At 42.0% G+C, this 20,406-nt stretch overlaps 2 protein-coding genes across 2 annotated transcripts in view; both read left to right on the plus strand.

The window, feature by feature from the left end:
• LOC145850454 (uncharacterized) overlaps positions 1-14,304 on the plus strand; it is a 63,959-nt gene extending 49,655 nt beyond the window's left edge. The window contains exons 4-5 of the mRNA XM_082959687.1: positions 3,417-4,065; positions 13,985-14,304. Coding sequence (XP_082815813.1) covers positions 3,417-4,065; positions 13,985-14,304 — 969 coding nt within the window. The remainder of the gene's footprint in view (positions 1-3,416; positions 4,066-13,984) is intronic.
• Positions 14,305-15,159: 855 nt separating this feature from the next.
• Positions 15,160-20,406, plus strand: part of LOC106566523 (ERC protein 2) — a 353,915-nt gene continuing 348,668 nt past the window's right edge. The window contains exon 1 of the mRNA XM_082959688.1: positions 15,160-15,270. Within this exon, the coding sequence (XP_082815814.1) occupies positions 15,160-15,270 (111 nt within the window). The remainder of the gene's footprint in view (positions 15,271-20,406) is intronic.

Here is a 20,406-nt window from a genome sequence, read left to right on the forward strand (position 1 = left end):
GCTCAACCACCTTTCATTACTGCACCCATTACTCTCCTTTAAATGACCTGCCCTGTTTAGTTTTTGGCCAGATAGTAAATGCCTCAATTTTCTCCTCACCTTTTATTTTCTGTTTTAAACAGGATAGAGGGCAGAGAGGGGCTTTTTCAATCCTTAGTGTAGTCAAGAGGGTGGGGGAGGGGGAGGGGGGGTTCCCGCAGCTCTTCAGTTGTATTAAGTCAGCTCTTCAGTTGTATTAAGTCAGCTCTTCAGTTGTATTAAGTCAGCTATTCAGTTGTATTAAGTCAGCTCTTCCGTTGCATTAAGTCAGCTCTTCAGTTGTATTAAGTCAGCTATTCAGTTGTATTAAGTCAGCTCTTCAGTTGTATTAAGTCAGCTCTTCAGTTGTATTAAGTCAGCTATTCAGTTGTATTAAGTCAGCTCTCTTCAGTTGCATTAAGTCAGCTCTTCAGTTGCATTAAGTCAGCACTTCAGTTGTATTAAGTCAGCTCTTCAGTTGTATTAAGTCAGCTCTTCAGTTGTATTAAGTCAGCTCTTCAGTTGTATTAAGTCAGCTCTTCAGTTGTATTAAGTCAGCACTTCAGTTGTATTAGGTCAGCTCTTCAGTTGTATTAAGTCAGCTCTTCAGTTGTATTAAGTCAGCTCTTCAGTTGCATTAAGTCAGCTTTTCTGTTGTATTAAGTCAGCTCTTCAGTTGTATTAAGTCAGCTCTTCAGTTGTATTAAGTCAGCTCTTCAGTTGCATTAAGTCAGCTTTTCTGTTGTATTAAGTCAGCTCTTCAGTTGTATTAAGTCAGCTCTTCAGTTGTATTAAGTCAGCTTTTCTGTTGTATTAAGTCAGCTCTTCAGTTGTATTAAGTCAATTAGCACCATATGTTTTGTTTATCATATTTTCTTTAAGTTGAGTTCCTATTGCGCTCACTGAGTGTCTTTGTGGAAAGGTTCAGTTGGGGGTGCTCAGTTTGTGTAATTGGGGGGAGAGCATGATCCCAACGAAGCTGTTTAAATCCGTCTCTGTCTCTCTCTCAATTCAATTCAATTTAATTCAAGAGGCTTTATTGGCATAGGAAACATATGTTAACATTGCCAAAGCAAGTGAGGAAGATTATATACAAAAGTGAAATAAACAATAAAAATGAACAGTAAACATTACACTCACAGAAGTTCCAAAAGAATAAAGACATTACAAATGTCATATTATGTATATATACAGTGTTGTAACGATGTACAAATGGTTAAGGTACAAAAGGGAAAATAAATAAACATGAATATGGGTTGTATTTACAATGGTGTTTGTTCTTCACTGGTTGACCTTTTCTTGTGGCAACAGGTCACAAATCTTGCTGCTGTGATGGCACACTGTTGTAATTCACCCAGTAGATATGGGAGTTTATCAAAATTGGGTTTGTTTTCAAATTCTTTGTGGATCTGTGTATTCTGAGTGAAATATGTGACTCTAATATGGTCATACATTTGGCAGGAGGTTACGAAGTGCAGCTCAGTTTCCACCTCATTTTGTGGGTAGTGTGCACATAGCCTGTCTTCTCTTGAGAGCCAGGTCTGCCTACGCCAGCCTTTCTCAATAGCAAGGTTATGCTCACTGAGTCTGTTCATAGTCAAAGCTTTCCTTAAGTTTGGGTCAGTCAAAGTGGTCAGGTATTCTGCCACTGTGTACTCTCTGTTTAGGGCCAAATAGCATTCTAGTTTGCTCTGTTTTTTTTGTTAATTGTTTCCAATGTGTCAAGTAATTATCTTTTTGCTTTCTCATGATTTGTTTGGGTCTAATTGTGTTGCTGTCCTGGGGCTCTGTGGGGTCTGTTTGTGAACAGAGCCCCTGGACCAGCTTGCTTAGGGGACTCTTCTCCAGGTTCATCTCTCTTTAGGTGATGGCTTTGTTATGGAAGGTTTGGGAACCGCTTCCTTTTAGGTGGTTGTAGAATTTAACGTCTCTTTTCTGGATTGTGATAATTAGCGGCTATCGGCTCTGCATGCATTATTTGGTGTTCTACTTTCTACACGGATGATATTTTTGCAGAATTCTGCATGCAGAGTCTCAATTTGGAATTTGTCCCATTTTGTGAATTCTTGGTTGGTGAGCGGACCCCAGACCTCACAACCATAAAGGGCAATGGGTTCTATAACTGACTCAAGTATTTTTAGAATTTTATGTTCTTTTTGATGGCATAGAATGGTCTTCTTGCCTTGTCTCTCAGATCGTTCACAGCTTTGTGGAAGTTATCTGTCTCTCTCTCTGTCTGTCTGTCTCTCTCTCTCTCTCTCTCTCTCTCTATCTCTCTGTCTCTGTGTCTCTGTGTCTCTCTCTCTGTGTGGCTGTCTTTCTTTCTCTCTCTCTCTCTCTCTCTCTCTCTCTCTCTCTCTCTCTCTCTCTCTCTCTCTCTCTCTCTCTCTCTCGTATCCTTTACAACAGGACTGACAGATCTTACCCAAATGTGTAGAATTGAACCATCTGGCCGGTGTGAAAGCCTAGTGAAAGAGTAGTGCTCCCTGTATTGCATATTACTGTGTGTGTGGGGGGTGTAACTCCCCAGTTTCCTGGTGTGGTACAGAGCTGCCAGAGTGTGTTATGTCTGTCAGAAGTGAGAAGGAACAGACACAGCACCATCATACAGGCACTTGTATGGGCACACCTGTCTGTGTGCCTGTCTAAGGACCCCACACACTTTATCTCTTTTATATCTTATTTTAATTCCTGGATTTTCTGCGGGGTTTCCCTGGCCTGAGCTGCTCTTTCCTTAAATAGCCGTGTGTGTGTGTGTGTGTGTGTGTGTGTACGTGCGTGCGTGCATTTACACTACTGTAAATACACCCATGGCTTTTCTTGCAATACTTAACTTCTCCACTTAGTGGCAGGATTTAACCAGGTTTTATACAGGGTCCTTTTATTTATATTTTATTTAACCTTTATTTAACTAGGCAAGTCAGTTAAGAACACATTATTATTTACAATGACGGCTTACCCCGGCCAAACCCTAACCCAGACGACGCTGGGCCAATTGTGCGCCGCCCTATGGGACTCCCAATCACGGCTGGTTGTGATACAGCCTGGAATCGAACCAGGGTCTGTAGTGACGCCTCTAGCATTGAGATGCAGTGCCCTAGACCACTGTGCCACTCGGGAGCCACCTGACTGGTGTTTTACTCTTATCACAGGCTCAGTGAGAGACAGGATCTGTAAAGTTAAAGTCCACTGAGGACTGATCCATTACCCATCGATAGCAGCAAGCAACACACACACACACACACACACACACCACACACACACACACACACACACACACACACACACACACACACACACACACACACACACACACACACACACACACACACACACACACACTGTCAGAGGCATAAATCTAGGCCTAATCGACTCTCCCCAGCCGTTTCTTCCCACAGGACCCAATAATAACAGGCGCTGCGCTGGCCTATTCCTGCCCTAGCCTGAACCCATCAGGCTCCCCCAGCCTGAACCCAGCAGGCTCCCCCAGCCTTAACCCAGCAGGCTCCCCCAGCCTGAACCCAGCAGGCTCCCCCAGCCTTAACCCAGCAGGCTCCCCCAGCCTGAACCCAGCAGGCTCCCCCAGCCTTAACCCAGCTGGCTCCCCCAGCCTTAACCCAGCAGGCTCCCCCAGCCTTAACTCAGCAGGCTCCCCCAGCCTTAACCCAGCAGGCTCCCCCAGCCTGAACCCAGCAGGCTCCCCCAGCCTTAACCCAGCAGGCTCCCCCAGCCTGAACCCAGCAGGCTCCCCCAGCCTTAACCCAGCAGGCTCCCCCAGCCTGAACCCAGCAGGCTCCCCCAGCCTTAACCCAGCAGGCTCCCCCAGCCTGAACCCAGCAGGCTCCCCCAGCCTTAATCCAGCAGGCTCCCCCACCCTTAACCCAGCAGGCTCCCCCAGCCTGAACCCAGCAGGCTCCCCCAGCCTGAACCCAGCAGGCTCCCCCAGCCTGAACCCAGCAGGCTCCCCCAGCCTGAACCCAGCAGGCTCCCCCAGCTACAGCTGTGTTTCCCTCTCCAGCCCCAACCCGCTGAGAACTGCTTCAACTGGTGTCAGGAAAATTTGTTTCAAGGAACAGTTAGGCTATATATTTGAACTGTACAGTGTAGCTCTGCAATAAAGAAATAGTGTATACACACACGCACCCGCACCCGCACACACACACACACACACACACACACACACACACACACACACACACACACACACACACACACACACACACACACACACACACACACACACACACACACACACACACACACACACACACTTAAAAACAAATAAACACACCTTTTCCCAGCTATTCTCATTGGAATCTAGCATTAGAAGACTGCGTGAGAATGGGAGTGAGTGCGACGGGCAGAACCAACGTCCTCCAGCTCTCCTGTTTTCACAGGGCTTGTTTCAGGGGCTGACCTGGCTGTTTTTGGCTGCTTCTGACAGAGTTCTCTTTCTCTCTCTCTCTCACCCCCAATCTCTTTCCCTCTCTCTTCCTTTCCCTCTCTCTTCCTTTCCCTTCTGACTGAAACATCAGAAATGTCACTTGTTCAGACCATTGATGGGAAATGTGGGAGTTCTACTTTCTGAGCCAAGCCCTTCATTAACTCTCCTCTCCTGTCCTATCCTGTCCTCTGCTATCCTCTCCTGTCCTATCCTGTCCTCTGCTATTCTATACTGTCCTCTGCTATCCTGTCCTCTTCTGTCCTCTGCTATCCTTTCCTGTCCTCTCCTGTCCTTTGCTATCCTCTCCTGTCCTCTGCTATCCTCTCCTGTCCTCTCCTGTCCTCTGCTATCCTCTCCTGTCCTGTCCTCTCCTGTCCTCTGCTATCCTCTCCTGTCCTGTCCTCTCCTGTCCTCTGCTATCCTCTCCTGTCCTTTGCTATCCTCTCCTGTCCTCTGCTATCCTCTGCTGTCCTCTGCTATCCTCTCCTGTCCTGTCCTCTCCTGTCCTCTGATATCCTCTCCTGTCCTCTGCTATCCTCTCCTGTCCTCTCCTCTCCTGTCCTCTGCTATCCTCTGCTATCCTCTCCTGTCCTCTGCTATCCTCTCCTGTCCTCTGCTATCCTCTCCTGTCCTCTCCTCTCCTGTCCTCTGCTATCCTCTCCTGTCCTCTGCTATCCTCTCCTGTCCTCTCCTGTCCTCTGCTATCCTCTCCTGTCCTCTGCTATCCTCTCCTGTCCTCTCCTGTCCTCTGCTATCCTCTCCTGTCCTCTGCTATCCTCTCCTGTCCTCTGCTATCCTCTCCTGTCCTGTCCTCTCCTGTCCTCTGCTATCCTCTCCTGTCCTCTGCTATCCTCTCCTGTCCTGTCCTCTCCTGTCCTCTGCTATCCTCTCCTGTCCTCTCCTCTCCTGCAGTTTTATATTTATTCTGGATCCCCATTACTTGGTGCCAAGACAGCAGCTACTCTTCCTGGGGTCCAATCACAATTATATACAATAAAACAATACATAACAGAACACATTATTACACACTACTCTACCACAACATATCTACAATATAACACATTATTACACACTACCACAACATATCTACTATACAACACATTATTACACACTACCACAACATATCTACAGTATAACACATTATTACACACTACCTACCACAACATATCTACAATACAACACATTATTACACACTACCACAACATATCTACAACACAACACATTATTACACACTACAACAACATATCTACAGTATAACACATTATTACACACTACTCTACCACAACATATCTACAATACAACACATTATTACACACTACCACAACATATCTACAATACAACACATTATTACACACTACCACAACATATCTACAATACAACACATTATTACACACTACTCTACCACAACATATCTACAATATAACACATTACTACACACTACCACAACATATCTACAGTATAACACATTATTACACACTACCACAACATATCTACAGTATAACACATTATTACACACTACCACAACATATCTACAATACAACACATTATTACACACTACCACAACATATCTACAACACAACACATTATTACACACTACAACAACATATCTACAGTATAACACATTATTACACACTACTCTACCACAACATATCTACAATACAACACATTATTACACACTACCACAACATATCTACAATACAACACATTATTACACACTACAACAACATATCTACAGATAACACATTATTACACACTACTCTACCACAACATATCTACATACAACACATTATTACACACTACCACAACATATCTACAGTATAACACATTATTACACACTACCACAACATATCTACAATACAACACATTATTACACACTACCACAACATATCTACAATACAACACATTATTACACACTACCACAACATATCTACAATACAACACATTATTACACACTACCACAACATATCTACAATACAACACATTATTACACACTACTCTACCACAACATATCTACAATATAACACATTACTACACACTACCACAACATATCTACAGTATAACACATTATTACACACTACCACAACATATCTACAGTATAACACATTATTACACACTACCACAACATATCTACAATACAACACATTATTACACACTACCACAACATATCTACAACACAACACATTATTACACACTACAACAACATATCTACAGTATAACACATTATTACACACTACTCTACCACAACATATCTACAATACAACACATTATTACACACTACCACAACATATCTACAATACAACACATTATTACACACTACAACAACATATCTACAGCATAACACATTATTACACACTACTCTACCACAACATATCTACAATACAACACATTATTACACACTACCACAACATATCTACAGTATAACACATTATTACACACTACCACAACATATCTACAATACAACACATTATTACACGCTACCACAACATATCTACAATACAACACATTATTACACACTACCACAACATATCTACAATACAACACATTACTACACACTACCACAACATATCTACAGTATAACACATTATTACACACTACCACAACATATCTACAATACAACACATTATTACACACTACCACAACATATCTACAACAACACATTATTACACACTACCACAACATATCTACATATAACACATTATTACACACTACCACAACATATCTACTATATAACACATTATTACACACTACCACAACATATCTACAGTATAACACATTATTACACACTACCACAACATATCTACAATATAACACATTATTACACACTACCACAACATATCTACAGTATAACACATTATTACACACTACCACAACATATCTACAATATAACACATTATTACACACTACCACAACATATCTACTATACAACACATTATTACACACTACCACAACATATCTACAATACAACACATTATTACACACTACCACAACATATCTACAATACAACACATTATTACACACTACAACAACATATCTACAGCATAACACATTATTACACACTACTCTACCACAACATATCTACAATACAACACATTATTACACACTACCACAACATATCTACAATACAACACATTATTACACACTACCACAACATATCTACAATACAACACATTATTACACACTACTCTACCACAACATATCTACAATATAACACATTACTACACACTACCACAACATATCTACAGTATAACACATTATTACACACTACCACAACATATCTACAGTATAACACATTATTACACACTACCACAACATATCTACAATACAACACATTATTACACACTACCACAACATATCTACAACACAACACATTATTACACACTACAACAACATATCTACAGTATAACACATTATTACACACTACTCTACCACAACATATCTACAATACAACACATTATTACACACTACCACAACATATCTACAATACAACACATTATTACACACTACAACAACATATCTACAGCATAACACATTATTACACACTACTCTACCACAACATATCTACAATACAACACATTATTACACACTACCACAACATATCTACAGTATAACACATTATTACACACTACCACAACATATCTACAATACAACACATTATTACACGCTACCACAACATATCTACAATACAACACATTATTACACACTACCACAACATATCTACAATACAACACATTACTACACACTACCACAACATATCTACAGTATAACACATTATTACACACTACCACAACATATCTACAATACAACACATTATTACACACTACCACAACATATCTACAATATAACACATTATTACACACTACCACAACATATCTACTATATAACACATTATTACACACTACCACAACATATCTACAGTATAACACAGTATTACACTCTACCACAACATATCTACAATATAACACATTATTACACACTACCACAACATATCTACAGTATAACACAGTATTACACTCTACCACAACATATCTACAATATAACACATTATTACACACTACCACAACATATCTACTATACAACACATTATTACACACTACCACAACATATCTACAGTATAACACATTATTACACACTACCACAACATATCTACTATACAACACATTACTACACACTACCACAACATATCTACAGTATAACACATTATTACACTCTACCACAACATATCTACAATATAACACATTATTACACACTACCACAACATATCTACAATACAACACATTATTACACACTACCACAACATATCTACAATACAACACATTACTACACACTACCACAACATATCTACAATATAGCACATTATTACACACTACTCTACCACAACATATCTACAATACAACACATTACTACACACTACCACAACATATCTACAATACAACACATTATTACACACTACAACAACATATCTACAGTATAACACATTATTACACACTACTCTACCACAACATATCTACAATACAACACATTATTACACACTACCACAACATATCTACAGTATAACACATTATTACACACTACCACAACATATCTACAGTATAACACATTATTATACACTACTCTACCACAACATATCTACAATATAACACATTATTACACACTACCACAACATATCTACAGTATAACACATTATTACACACTACCACAACATATCTACAATACAACACATTATTACACACTACCACAACATATCTACAATACAACACATTACTACACACTACCACAACATATCTACAGTATAACACATTATTACACACTACCACAACATATCTACAATACAACACATTATTACACACTACCACAACATATCTACAATATAACACATTATTACACACTACCACAACATATCTACTATACAACACATTATTACACACTACCACAACATATCTACAGTATAACACATTATTACACACTACCACAACATATCTACAATATAACACATTATTACACACTACCACAACATATCTACAGTATAACACAGTATTACACTCTACCACAACATATCTACAATATAACACATTATTACACACTACCACAACATATCTACTATACAACACATTATTACACACTACCACAACATATCTACAGTATAACACATTATTACACACTACCACAACATATCTACTATACAACACATTACTACACACTACCACAACATATCTACAGTATAACACATTATTACACTCTACCACAACATATCTACAATATAACACATTATTACACACTACCACAACATATCTACAATACAACACATTATTACACACTACCACAACATATCTACAATACAACACATTACTACACACTACCACAACATATCTACAATATAACACATTGTTACACACTACTCTACCACAACATATCTACAATACAACACATTACTACACACTACCACAACATATCTACAATACCACACATTATTACACACTACAACAACATATCTACAGTATAACACATTATTACACACTACTCTACCACAACATATCTACAATACAACACATTATTACACACTACAACAACATATCTACAGTATAACACATTATTACACACTACCACAACATATCTACAGTATAACACATTATTATACACTACTCTACCACAACATATCTACAATATAACACATTATTACACACTACCACAACATATCTACAGTATAACACATTACTACACACTACCACAACATATCTACAATACAACACATTATTACACACTACCAACACATATCTACAATACAACACATTATTACACACTACTCTACCACAACATATGTACAATACAACACATTATTACACACTACCACAACATATCTACAATACAACACATTATTACACACTACCACAACATATCTACAATACAACACATTATTACACACTACCACAACATATCTACAATATAACACATTATTACACACTACCACAACATATCTACAATATAACACATTACTACACACTACCACAAAATATCTACAGTATAACACATTATTACAAACTACTCTACTATGTGACCTGTCTACTCCTGTCCTCTTTTTTCCTGTCACTCCTGTCCTCTCTTGTCCTGTCCTCTCTTGGCCTGTCTTCTCTTGGCCTGTCTTCTCTTGTCCTGTCCTCTCTTGTCCTGTCTTCTCTTGTCCTGTCCTCTCTTGTCATGTCCTCTCTTATCCTGTCTTCTCTTGTCCTGTCCTCTCTTGTCCTGTCTTCTCTTGTCCTGTCCTCTCTTGTCCTGTCTTCCCTTCTCTTGTCCTATCCTCTCTTGTCCTGTCCTCTCTTGTCCTGTCCTTTCTTGTCCTGTCTTCTCTTCTCTTGTCTTCTCTGTCCTGTCTTCTCTTGTCCTGTCTTCTCTTCTCTTGTCCTGTCCTCTCTTGTCCTGTCTTCTCTTCTCTTGTCCTGTCTTCTCTTGTCCTGTCCTCTCTTGTCCTGTCTTCTCTCCTCTTGTCCTGGCTTCTCTTCTCTTGTCCTGTCCTCTCTTGTCCTGTCCTCTCTTGTCCTGTCTTTTCTTCTCTTGTCCTGTCCTCTCTTGTCCTGTCTTCTTCTCTCTTGTCCTGTCCTCTCTTGTCCTGTCTTCTCTTCTCTTCTCTTCTCTTGTCCTGTCCTCTTTTGACCTGTCTTCTCTTCTCTTGTCCTGTCCTCTCTTGTCCTGTCTTCTCTTCTCTTGTCCTGTCCTCTCTTGTCCTGTCTTCTCTTCTCTTGTCCTGTCCGCTCTTGTCCTGTCTTCTCTTCTCTTGTCCTGTCCTCTCTTCTCTTGTCCTGTCTTCTCTTCTCTTGTCCTGTCTTCTCTTCTCTTGTCCTGTCTTCTCTTGTCCTGTCATCTCTTGTCCTGTCTTCTCTTGTCCTGTCTTCTCTTCTCTTGTCCTGTCCTCTCTTCTCTTGTCCTGTCCTCTCTTGTCCTGTCTTCTCTTGTCCTGTCTTTTCCTGTCCATTCCTCTCCTCTTTGGTCTGGTTCATATTATCATTCATCCTGCAAGTATTATAGTTACCTCTCCATCTTTGGTTTGGACACACACACACACACACACACACACACACACACACACACACACACACACACACACACACACACACACACACACCTCTTGCTGCAGGCTGATATGGTATCTGTTGTGGTTTGACTAATTGGCGTGTTGTAGTCTGGTCTCTTCAGACGGAACTCTTTAAGAGCTGTCTCCTGATTCGCTGTTCTCTCTCTCCACTAACGAAGCCTCTCAGCTGTCATTAAAACTCCACTGTAAATACCAGCAAACTCACACACACATACACACATGCACCCTGAGCACCGCATACTCGCCACGCTCTGTTGATCCCCCAGAATGTTGGAGCGGAAAAGTTTATCGGGACAAAATTATACCCCTCCAATCCCCTCTCCCCTCTCTCTCATCCCTCCCCCATATCTGGAGAGCTTTGATTTTCTCAGATTTTCCCTTTTGTCTTTTCAAAGCCTATAGCTGATAGGCAGACACATTTAAACACATGGGATCTTTTTGTCTACTCCCCCCCTCCCTCTTTCTGATGGTGAAGGGTGTGTGTAATTGGTCAGGGGGTGTGTCTATGACGCCACTGCCTCTGGGCTACAGTTAAACCTTTGGTTCATTTCCTTTGGTACAGGATGCATTATAGCATTACATTTGATGCTATTTGTTCCATATGCCCGCTGCTTTGACACATATGGACCAGAGTCATGCTTTGATGACATGCTCTCAATGAGTTCATGGTGCAGCCACTTGTTACAAGAACGGTTAGATCCATGCTTTCATATTTCTATATGATGACTGAACACACACACACATGCACATCATTTGGAAAATGTAGTGTCACACACACACTGCTGTTGGACCTTGCATTGTTCTCCTTAAACACACACTCACACACACTCTGCCAGGAAAGGATAACAAGTGGCGAGGATTCTTTGTGTGTGTGTGCGTGCGTGTGTGTGCGTGCGTGTGTGTGTGCGTGTGTGTGTGCGTGTGTGTGCGTGTGCGCGTGTGCGCGTGTGCGTGTGTGCTTGTGCGTACGCATCCTGGCTCAGTCTGAGACAACCAGTAATCCTCTCACATCCAGAGTGAACACTCTTGACAAGATAAGCCTCACACACTCTCCTTAGTAGAGTCATGTAGGATACATTCACACGTGTGTGTGTTTGTGTGTGTGTGTATTACATCTGGGATATAATCATACAAATAGAAGGTCAATTTGGAATTAATATTAGTCTGAGATGTCTGGTGAGTGGTCTGGTCTGGTGAATGGTCTGGTCTGGTGAGTGGTCTGGTCTGGTGAATGGTCTGGTCTGGTGAGTGGTCTGGTCTGGTCTGGTGAATGGTCTGGTCTGGTGAATGGTCTGGTCTGGTCTGGTGAGTGGTCTGGTCTGGTGAATGGTCTGGTCTGGTGAGTGGTCTGGTCTGGTGAATGGTCTGGTCTGGTGAGTGGTCTGGTCTGGTGAATGGTCTGGTCTGGTCTGGTGAATGGTCTGGTCTGGTGAATGGTCTGGTCTGGTGAGTGGTCTGGTCTGGTGAATGGTCTGGTCTGGTCTGGTGAATGGTCTGGTCTGGTGAGTGGTCTGGTCTGGTGAATGGTCTGGTCTGGTGAGTGGTCTGGTCTGGTGAATGGTCTGGTCTGGTCTGGTGAATGGTCTGGTCTGGTGAATGGTCTGGTCTGGTGAGTGGTCTGGTCTGGTGAATGGTCTGGTCTGGTCTGGTGAATGGTCTGGTCTGGTGAATGGTCTGGTCTGGTGAATGGTCTGGTCTGGTGAATGGTCTGGTCTGGTGAATGGTCTGGTCTGGTGAATGGTCTGGTCTGGTGAGTGGTCTGGTCTGGTGAATGGTCTGGTCTGGTCTGGTGAATGGTCTGGTCTGGTGAATGGTCTGGTCTGGTGAATGGTCTGGTCTGGTGAATGGTCTGGTCTGGTGAGTGGTCTGGTCTGGTGAATGGTCTGGTCTGGTGAATGGTCTGGTCTGGTGAATGGTCTGGTCTGGTGAATGGTCTGGTCTGGTGAGTGGTCTGGTCTGGTGAATGGTCTGGTCTGGTGAATGGTCTGATCTGGTGAATGGTCTGGTCTGGTGAGTGGTCTGGTCTGGTGAATGGTCTGGTCTGGTGAATGGTCTGGTCTGGTCTGGTGAATGGTCTGGTCTGTTGAATGGTCTGGTCTGGTGAATGGTCTGGTCTGGTGAATGGTCTGATCTGGTGAATGGTCTGGTCTGGTGAGTGGTCTTCATAGAGCTCAATTCTTCCTGACTTTTCTGTTTCTGTCTTCTACCACCTGAAACTGTCTCTGTTCGATGGACCTCTACTCTAACACTTGTGGCCCTTGCTATGTACCTTGTGTGTATTTTTGTATTTGAATGCACCTGTCTTTCCATCTTTGTGTGTCTGTGTTTTGTCTTGACTTCTGTCTTGTTGGGAAAAGGTGGTGTCCTGCCTCTTCCAGGCCTTCTGAGGTACTTCACTTTAATGTGATGCTACAACCTGTTGTACACTGATTCAATAGACATCAGTAGTGACTTCAGTAGTGACTTCTGTAGTGACTTCCGTAGTGACTTCCGTAGTGACTTCAGTAGTGACTTCCGTAGTGACTTCCGTAGTGACTTCAGTAGTGACTTCAGTAGTGACTTCCGTAGTGACTTCCGTAGTGACTTCCGTAGTGACTTCAGTAGTGACTTCCGTAGTGACTTCAGTAGTGACTTCAGTAGTGACTTCCGTAGTGACTTCCGTAGTGACTTCCGTAGTGACTTCCGTAGTGACTTCAGTAGTGACTTCCGTAGTGACTTCTGTAGTGACTTCAGTAGTGCTGCTGGGGTCTTAGAGTAGTGCTAGTATTGCCTATCTTTGTGTGAGTGAGTGTTGTGTGTGTGCCTGTCTGAACTCTGCACTATCCTAGTGAACAAGAACATTACAGAGATATATGAACAGTGGCAATGCTTGTTTCAGTGACATTTATTTTAATGGATCTTAATCTGTCCCTTACTCCCTGTTCAACGTGAAACGAAATACTGTGAGTTTAACTGGCATAGCTGTGTGTGCATGTGTGTCTGTGTTACCATTAATTATTGATAGCAGAAGCTTGCAGATAGCGCATGTGCTAGCTGACAGTGTTGCTAAGCGAATGCTTTAGTGTTAGAGAAAGACAGAGGAGAGCAGGAGGGAGTGAGAGAGAGACAAAACACGAAGGGACTGAGAAACCGAGAGACGAGAGAGAGAGAGATGCACCTGTTGCGTCTCCTGTTTTTACCTCTGTTAGCAATAGCACCTCCAGCAATCATCTCTTCCTCGACTAACTAGGGAGAAAGACCGAGAGAAGAGGAGGGAGACAGACTGAAAGAAGAGGAGGAGGACAGGGAGAGAAGGAGCGAAGAGGAGGAGGACAGGGAGAGAAGGAGCAAAGAGGAGAAGGACAGGGAGAGAAGGAGCGAGAGGAGGAGGACAGGGAGAGAAGGAGCGAGAGGAGGAGGACAGGGAGAGAAGGAGCGAAGAGGAGGAGGAGGACAGGGAGAGAAGAAGCAAACAAGAGCACTTGATAGAGAGGAAGCTTACTGAAGAGTGAGAGATTTTCACAGAAATAACAGATGAAGAGAAAAATGGAGAGAAGGTGTGAGACATAGAATGAGAGGAGAAAGAATGGACAGACCGAGACAGATATATTCTGCCAGTGGTGTATATGGTAAGATGATGAGTCGTCAAGCTTACTTCTACCGGGTCCCTCCTCAGGAGCTGCACAGGAGGAGCCAGCAGGACCCTACCAAGACTAAGGCCCTGCAGACTGTCATTGATATGAAGGTAAGTCTTACTTGTTGATAGGCCCACATTTAAGTCAGACGGCAACAGTAGTTCATCTAATGATCTGGTATCAGTTTCATAGTGAAACGGAGTGAAATATTGATAGCCTGTAAGGTGAGCACAGTTGATTATCTCACTGAATTCAGGAAAGATCACATTACAAAAGAGCATAGATATTATTACAATACCACACACACCACACACACACACACACACACACACACACACACACACACACACACACACACACACACACACACACACACACACACACACACCAGTTTAAGAGTGATTGTGTGTTGACTAGGGTCTATATGGGTCCGTGTCCAGGGAAAGACATATTGGCCCATCCAGAGTAGAGCACTTATTCAATTTGTTTCAAATGTCACATATGGAAGCTTTCACTCTCATCTCAGGCCTTTGAAGTCAGTAGGAGCTGTGAAAAATGCAGTTGACTCCACATGCAAGCCACACACACACACACACACACACACACACACACACACACACACACACACACACACACACACACACACACACACACACACACACACACACACACACGCTTTGTGTTAATTCAGCACATGCCTCTACCAAGTGTGGTTTATAGCTAAACCACAGTTATTTTTCACACATTTTACCATTTGTCCTCCCATTTACAGATCGCACATTTTAGGAGGAGGAGTTGGATTTAGTTGTTGAAGCAGCATTTCTTCATTGCTGAGGGAATAGTAGAGAGAAACAATAAAATAAACATTGATATGAGGGAATAGTAGAGAGAAACAATAAAATAAACATTGATATGAGGGAATAGTAGAGAGAAACAATAAAATAAACATTGATATGAGGGAATAGTAGAGAGAAACAATAAAATAAACATTGATATGAGGGAATAGTAGAGAGAAACAATAAAATAAACATTGATATGAGGGAATAGTAGAGAGAAACAATAAAATAAACATTGATATGAGGGAATAGAAGAGAGAAACAATAAAATAAACATTAATATGAGGGAATAGAAGAGAGAAACAATAAAATAAACATTGATATGAGGGGAAGAGTAGAGAGAAACAATAACATAAACATTGAAATAAGCAGAAGAACCAGTCAGATTAGAGTGAGATGTTTTCAATGGTGTTTAGAGGTTGGTACACGGAGTGTGTGTATGGTTATGTGTGTTATGTTCTGTGTGTAAGGTTCTGTGTATTAGGTTCTATGTTTAAGGTTCTGTGTGTAAGGTTCTGTGTCTTATGTTCTGTGTCTTATGTTCTGTGTGTAAGGTTCTGTGTGTTATGTTCTGTGTATTAGGTTCTTTGTGTAAGGTTCTGTGTGTAAGGTTCTGTGTGTAAGATTCTGTGTGTTAGGTTCTGTGTGTAAGGTTCTGTGTGTTAGGTTCAGTGTGTAAGGTTCTGTGTATAATGTTCTGTGTGTAAGGTTCTGTGTGTTATGTTCTGTGTATTAGTTTCTGTGTGTAAGGTTCTGTGTGTAAGGTTCGGTGTGTAAGGTTCTGTGTGTTAGGTTCAGTGTGTAAGGTTCTGTGTATAATGTTCTGTGTGTAAGGTTCTGTGTGTTATGTTCTGTGTATTAGTTTCTGTGTGTAAGGTTCTGTGTGTAAGGTTCTGTGTGTAAGGTTCTGTGTGTTAGGTTCAGTGTGTAAGGTTCTGTGTATAATGTTCTGTGTGTAAGGTTCTGTGTATTAGGTTCTGTGTGTTAGTCATGAGAGCAAAGTGTTGTGACTTCTGAGTGAATATAACGTGTGTTATGTTGCAATTTGTGTTTTATTTTGTTGTTTGTGGCAATGTGTGTGTTATGTTGTTGGTGCTGAGACACGTGTGTTGTGTTGTAATGAGTGTCTGAGACGTGTGTATTTGTGTTGTGTAATTTCAGACCACAGCACCCCCTTTCTGTTTTGATCCTGATGTTATCTGGCAGGTACAGTAATAGTAACTGGTTGTTCCTCATCCCTCTTCTAATCTGCTCAATTCTCCTCCCATGGCAATCCCCAATACAAGATACACCTCTACAATGTGTAATACAGCCTTTATCATCCCTCAATACAAGATACACCTCTACAATGTGTAATACAGCCTTTATCATTCCTCAATACATGACACACCTCTACAATGTGTAATACAGCCTTTATCATTCCTCAATACATGATACACCTCTACAATGTGTAATACAGCCTTTATCATCCCTCAATACATGATACACCTCTACAATGTGTAATACAGCCTTTATCAACCCTCAATACATGATAAACCTCTACAATGTGTAATACAGCCTTTATCAACCCTCAATACATGATACACCTCTACAATGTGTAATACAGCCTTTATCAATCCTCAATACATGACACACCTCTACAATGTGTAATACAGCTTTTATCAACCCTCAATACATGACACACCTCTACAATGTGTAATACAGCCTTTATCATCCCTCAATACATGATACACCTCTACAATGTGTAATACAGCCTTTATCAACCCTCAATACATGATACACCTCTACAATGTGTAATACAGCCTTTATCAATCCTCAATGTGTATTGTCTCTACTGCAGGCTGTGATTGTACAGTAGTCTGTCTGTCAGTCACTATTCTCTCCCTGCACGTTGGTTTCTAACCCCAGACAGTTGGAGTGAAACATGATGAGATTCTGCATCCCAACATGAACTGAACATGGGGTAGCAAGTAGAATAAATCATAATTAATGTGTTGGAAATGGCCTTTACAATCACATGTTTTGCCAAAGGTGGAACTTTCTTTGTGTTGAGATATGACCCCCTATTTTCTGTATAGGTTATTTTCACTTCCTTGGTTTCTCTGTGTGTAATCTCTGTGTGTAATCTCTGTGTGTAATCTCTGTGTGTAATCTCTGTGTGTAAGGTTCTGTGTGTAATCTCTGTGTGTAATCTCTGTGTATAAGGTTCTGTGTGTAATCTCTGTGTGTAATCTCTGTGTGTAAGGTTCTGTGTGTAATCTCTGTGTGTAAGGTTCTGTGTGTAATCTCTGTGTGTAATCTCTGTGTGTAAGGTTCTGTGTGTAATCTCTGTGTGTAATCTCTGTGTGTAAGGTTCTGTGTGTAATCTCTGTGTGTAATCTCTGTGTGTAAGGTTCTGTGTGTAATCTCTGTGTGTAAGGTTCTGTGTGTAATCTCTGTGTGTAAGGTTCTGTGTGTAATCTCTGTGTGTAAAGTTTTGTGTGTAATCTCTGTGTGTAAGGTTCTGTGTGTAATCTCTGTGTGTAAGGTTCTGTGTGTAATCTCTGTGTGTAAAGTTCTGTGTGTAATCTCTGTGTGTAAAGTTTTGTGTGTAATCTCTGTGTGTAAGGTTCTGTGTGTAATCTCTGTGTGTAAGGTTCTGTGTGTAATCTCTGTGTGTAAGGTTCTGTGTGTAATCTCTGTGTGTAAAGTTCTGTGTGTAATCTCTGTGTGTAAGGTTCTGTGTGTAATCTCTGTGTGTAAGGTTCTGTGTGTAATCTCTGTGTGTAAAGTTCTGTGTGTAATCTCTGTGTGTAAGGTTCTGTGTGTAATCTCTGTGTGTAAACTTCTGTACATGGTGTGTTTTGTCAGATTTGAGAGGAACACATGAGATGATGCTGCTGTGTTGCTGTTTTGGATTCGTCTGCTTTGTGTCTTTCTCTGCATGTGTATTCATATAGCTACTGTAACACACAGACTGTAACACAAAGACTAGCTTGGGGCAAGGGGTATAGTTTGGGGTGGATGTGTGTGTGAGCACAGGTTTTTGAATTGGGTGTAGGCATGCAGGATGTAAAATCGTGTGTGTGTGTGCATGTAGGATGGTATACAGTATATCATAGTGTATGTTGGGGCGTCGGTGGAGGATGTCAGTAGAGTTGTTGTAATGGAGGTCAGATGCTTGAATGCAGACTGAGGTTTCTACCGATGCCATCATACAATCTGCTTCCATTTATTCCATTACCTTCTCGTCTTCTCCAAGGTTTACCATTTAACGTGTGTCTGATCTTATGGAGCTAAACAAGCTCAGGACCTTTCCCATTCCCTCATAGATACTGTGCATGCCGGAACAAATACAACCTGCTTTGTCACTATGTAGAACTATGGCCTTTATCCACCCATTCCTATTCAGGCCAGTCACTGGTTCAGTTGTATGTTTACATTTACATTTTACATTTTAGTCATTTAGCAGACGCTCTTATCCAGAGCGACTTACAAATTGGTGCATTCACCTATAATATCCAGTGGAACAACCACTTTACAATAGTGCATCTAAATCTTTTAAGGGGGGGGGTTAGAAGGATTACTTTATCCTATCCCAGGTATTCCTTGAAGGGGTGGGGTTTCAGGTGTCTCCGGAAGGTGGTGATTGACTCCGCTGTCCTGGCGTCGTGAGGGAGCTTGTTCCACCATTGGGGTGCCAGAGCAGCGAACAGTTTTGACTGGGCTGAGCGGGAACTGTGCTTCCTCAGAGGTAGGGAGGTGAGCAGGCCAGAGGTGGATGAACGGAGTGCCCTTGTTTGGGTGTAGGGCCTGATCAGAGCCTGAAGGTATGGAGGTGCCGTTCCCCTCACAGCTCCGTAGGCAAGCACCATGGTCTTGTAGCGGATGCGAGCTTCGACTGGAAGCCAGTGGAGAGAGCGGAGGAGCGGGGTGACGTGAGAGAACTTGGGAAGGTTGAACACCAGACGGGCTGCGGCGTTCTGGATGAGTTGTAGGGGTTTAATGGCACAGGCAGGGAGCCCAGCCAACAGCGAGTTGCAATAATCCAGACGGGAGATGACAAGTGCCTGGATTAGGACCTGCGCCGCTTCCTGTGTGAGGCAGGGTCGTACTCTGCGAATGTTGTAGAGCATGAACCTACAGGATCGGGTCACCGCCTTGATGTTGGTGGAGAACGACAGGGTGTTGTCCAGGGTCACGCCAAGGCTCTTAGCACTCTGGGAGGAGGACACAAGGGAGTTGTCAACCGTGATGGCGAGATCATGGAACGGGCAGTCCTTCCCCGGGAGGAAGAGCAGCTCCGTCTTGCCGAGGTTCAGCTTGAGGTGGTGATCCGTCATCCACACTGATATGTCTGCCAGACATGCAGAGATGCGATTCGCCACCTGGTTGTCAGAAGGGGGAAAGGAGAAGATTAATTGTGTGTCA

Source organism: Salmo salar, chromosome 13, assembly GCF_965601325.2.
Source record: "Salmo salar chromosome 13, fSalSal1, whole genome shotgun sequence".
Classification (NCBI taxonomy): Eukaryota; Metazoa; Chordata; class Actinopteri; order Salmoniformes; family Salmonidae; genus Salmo; species Salmo salar.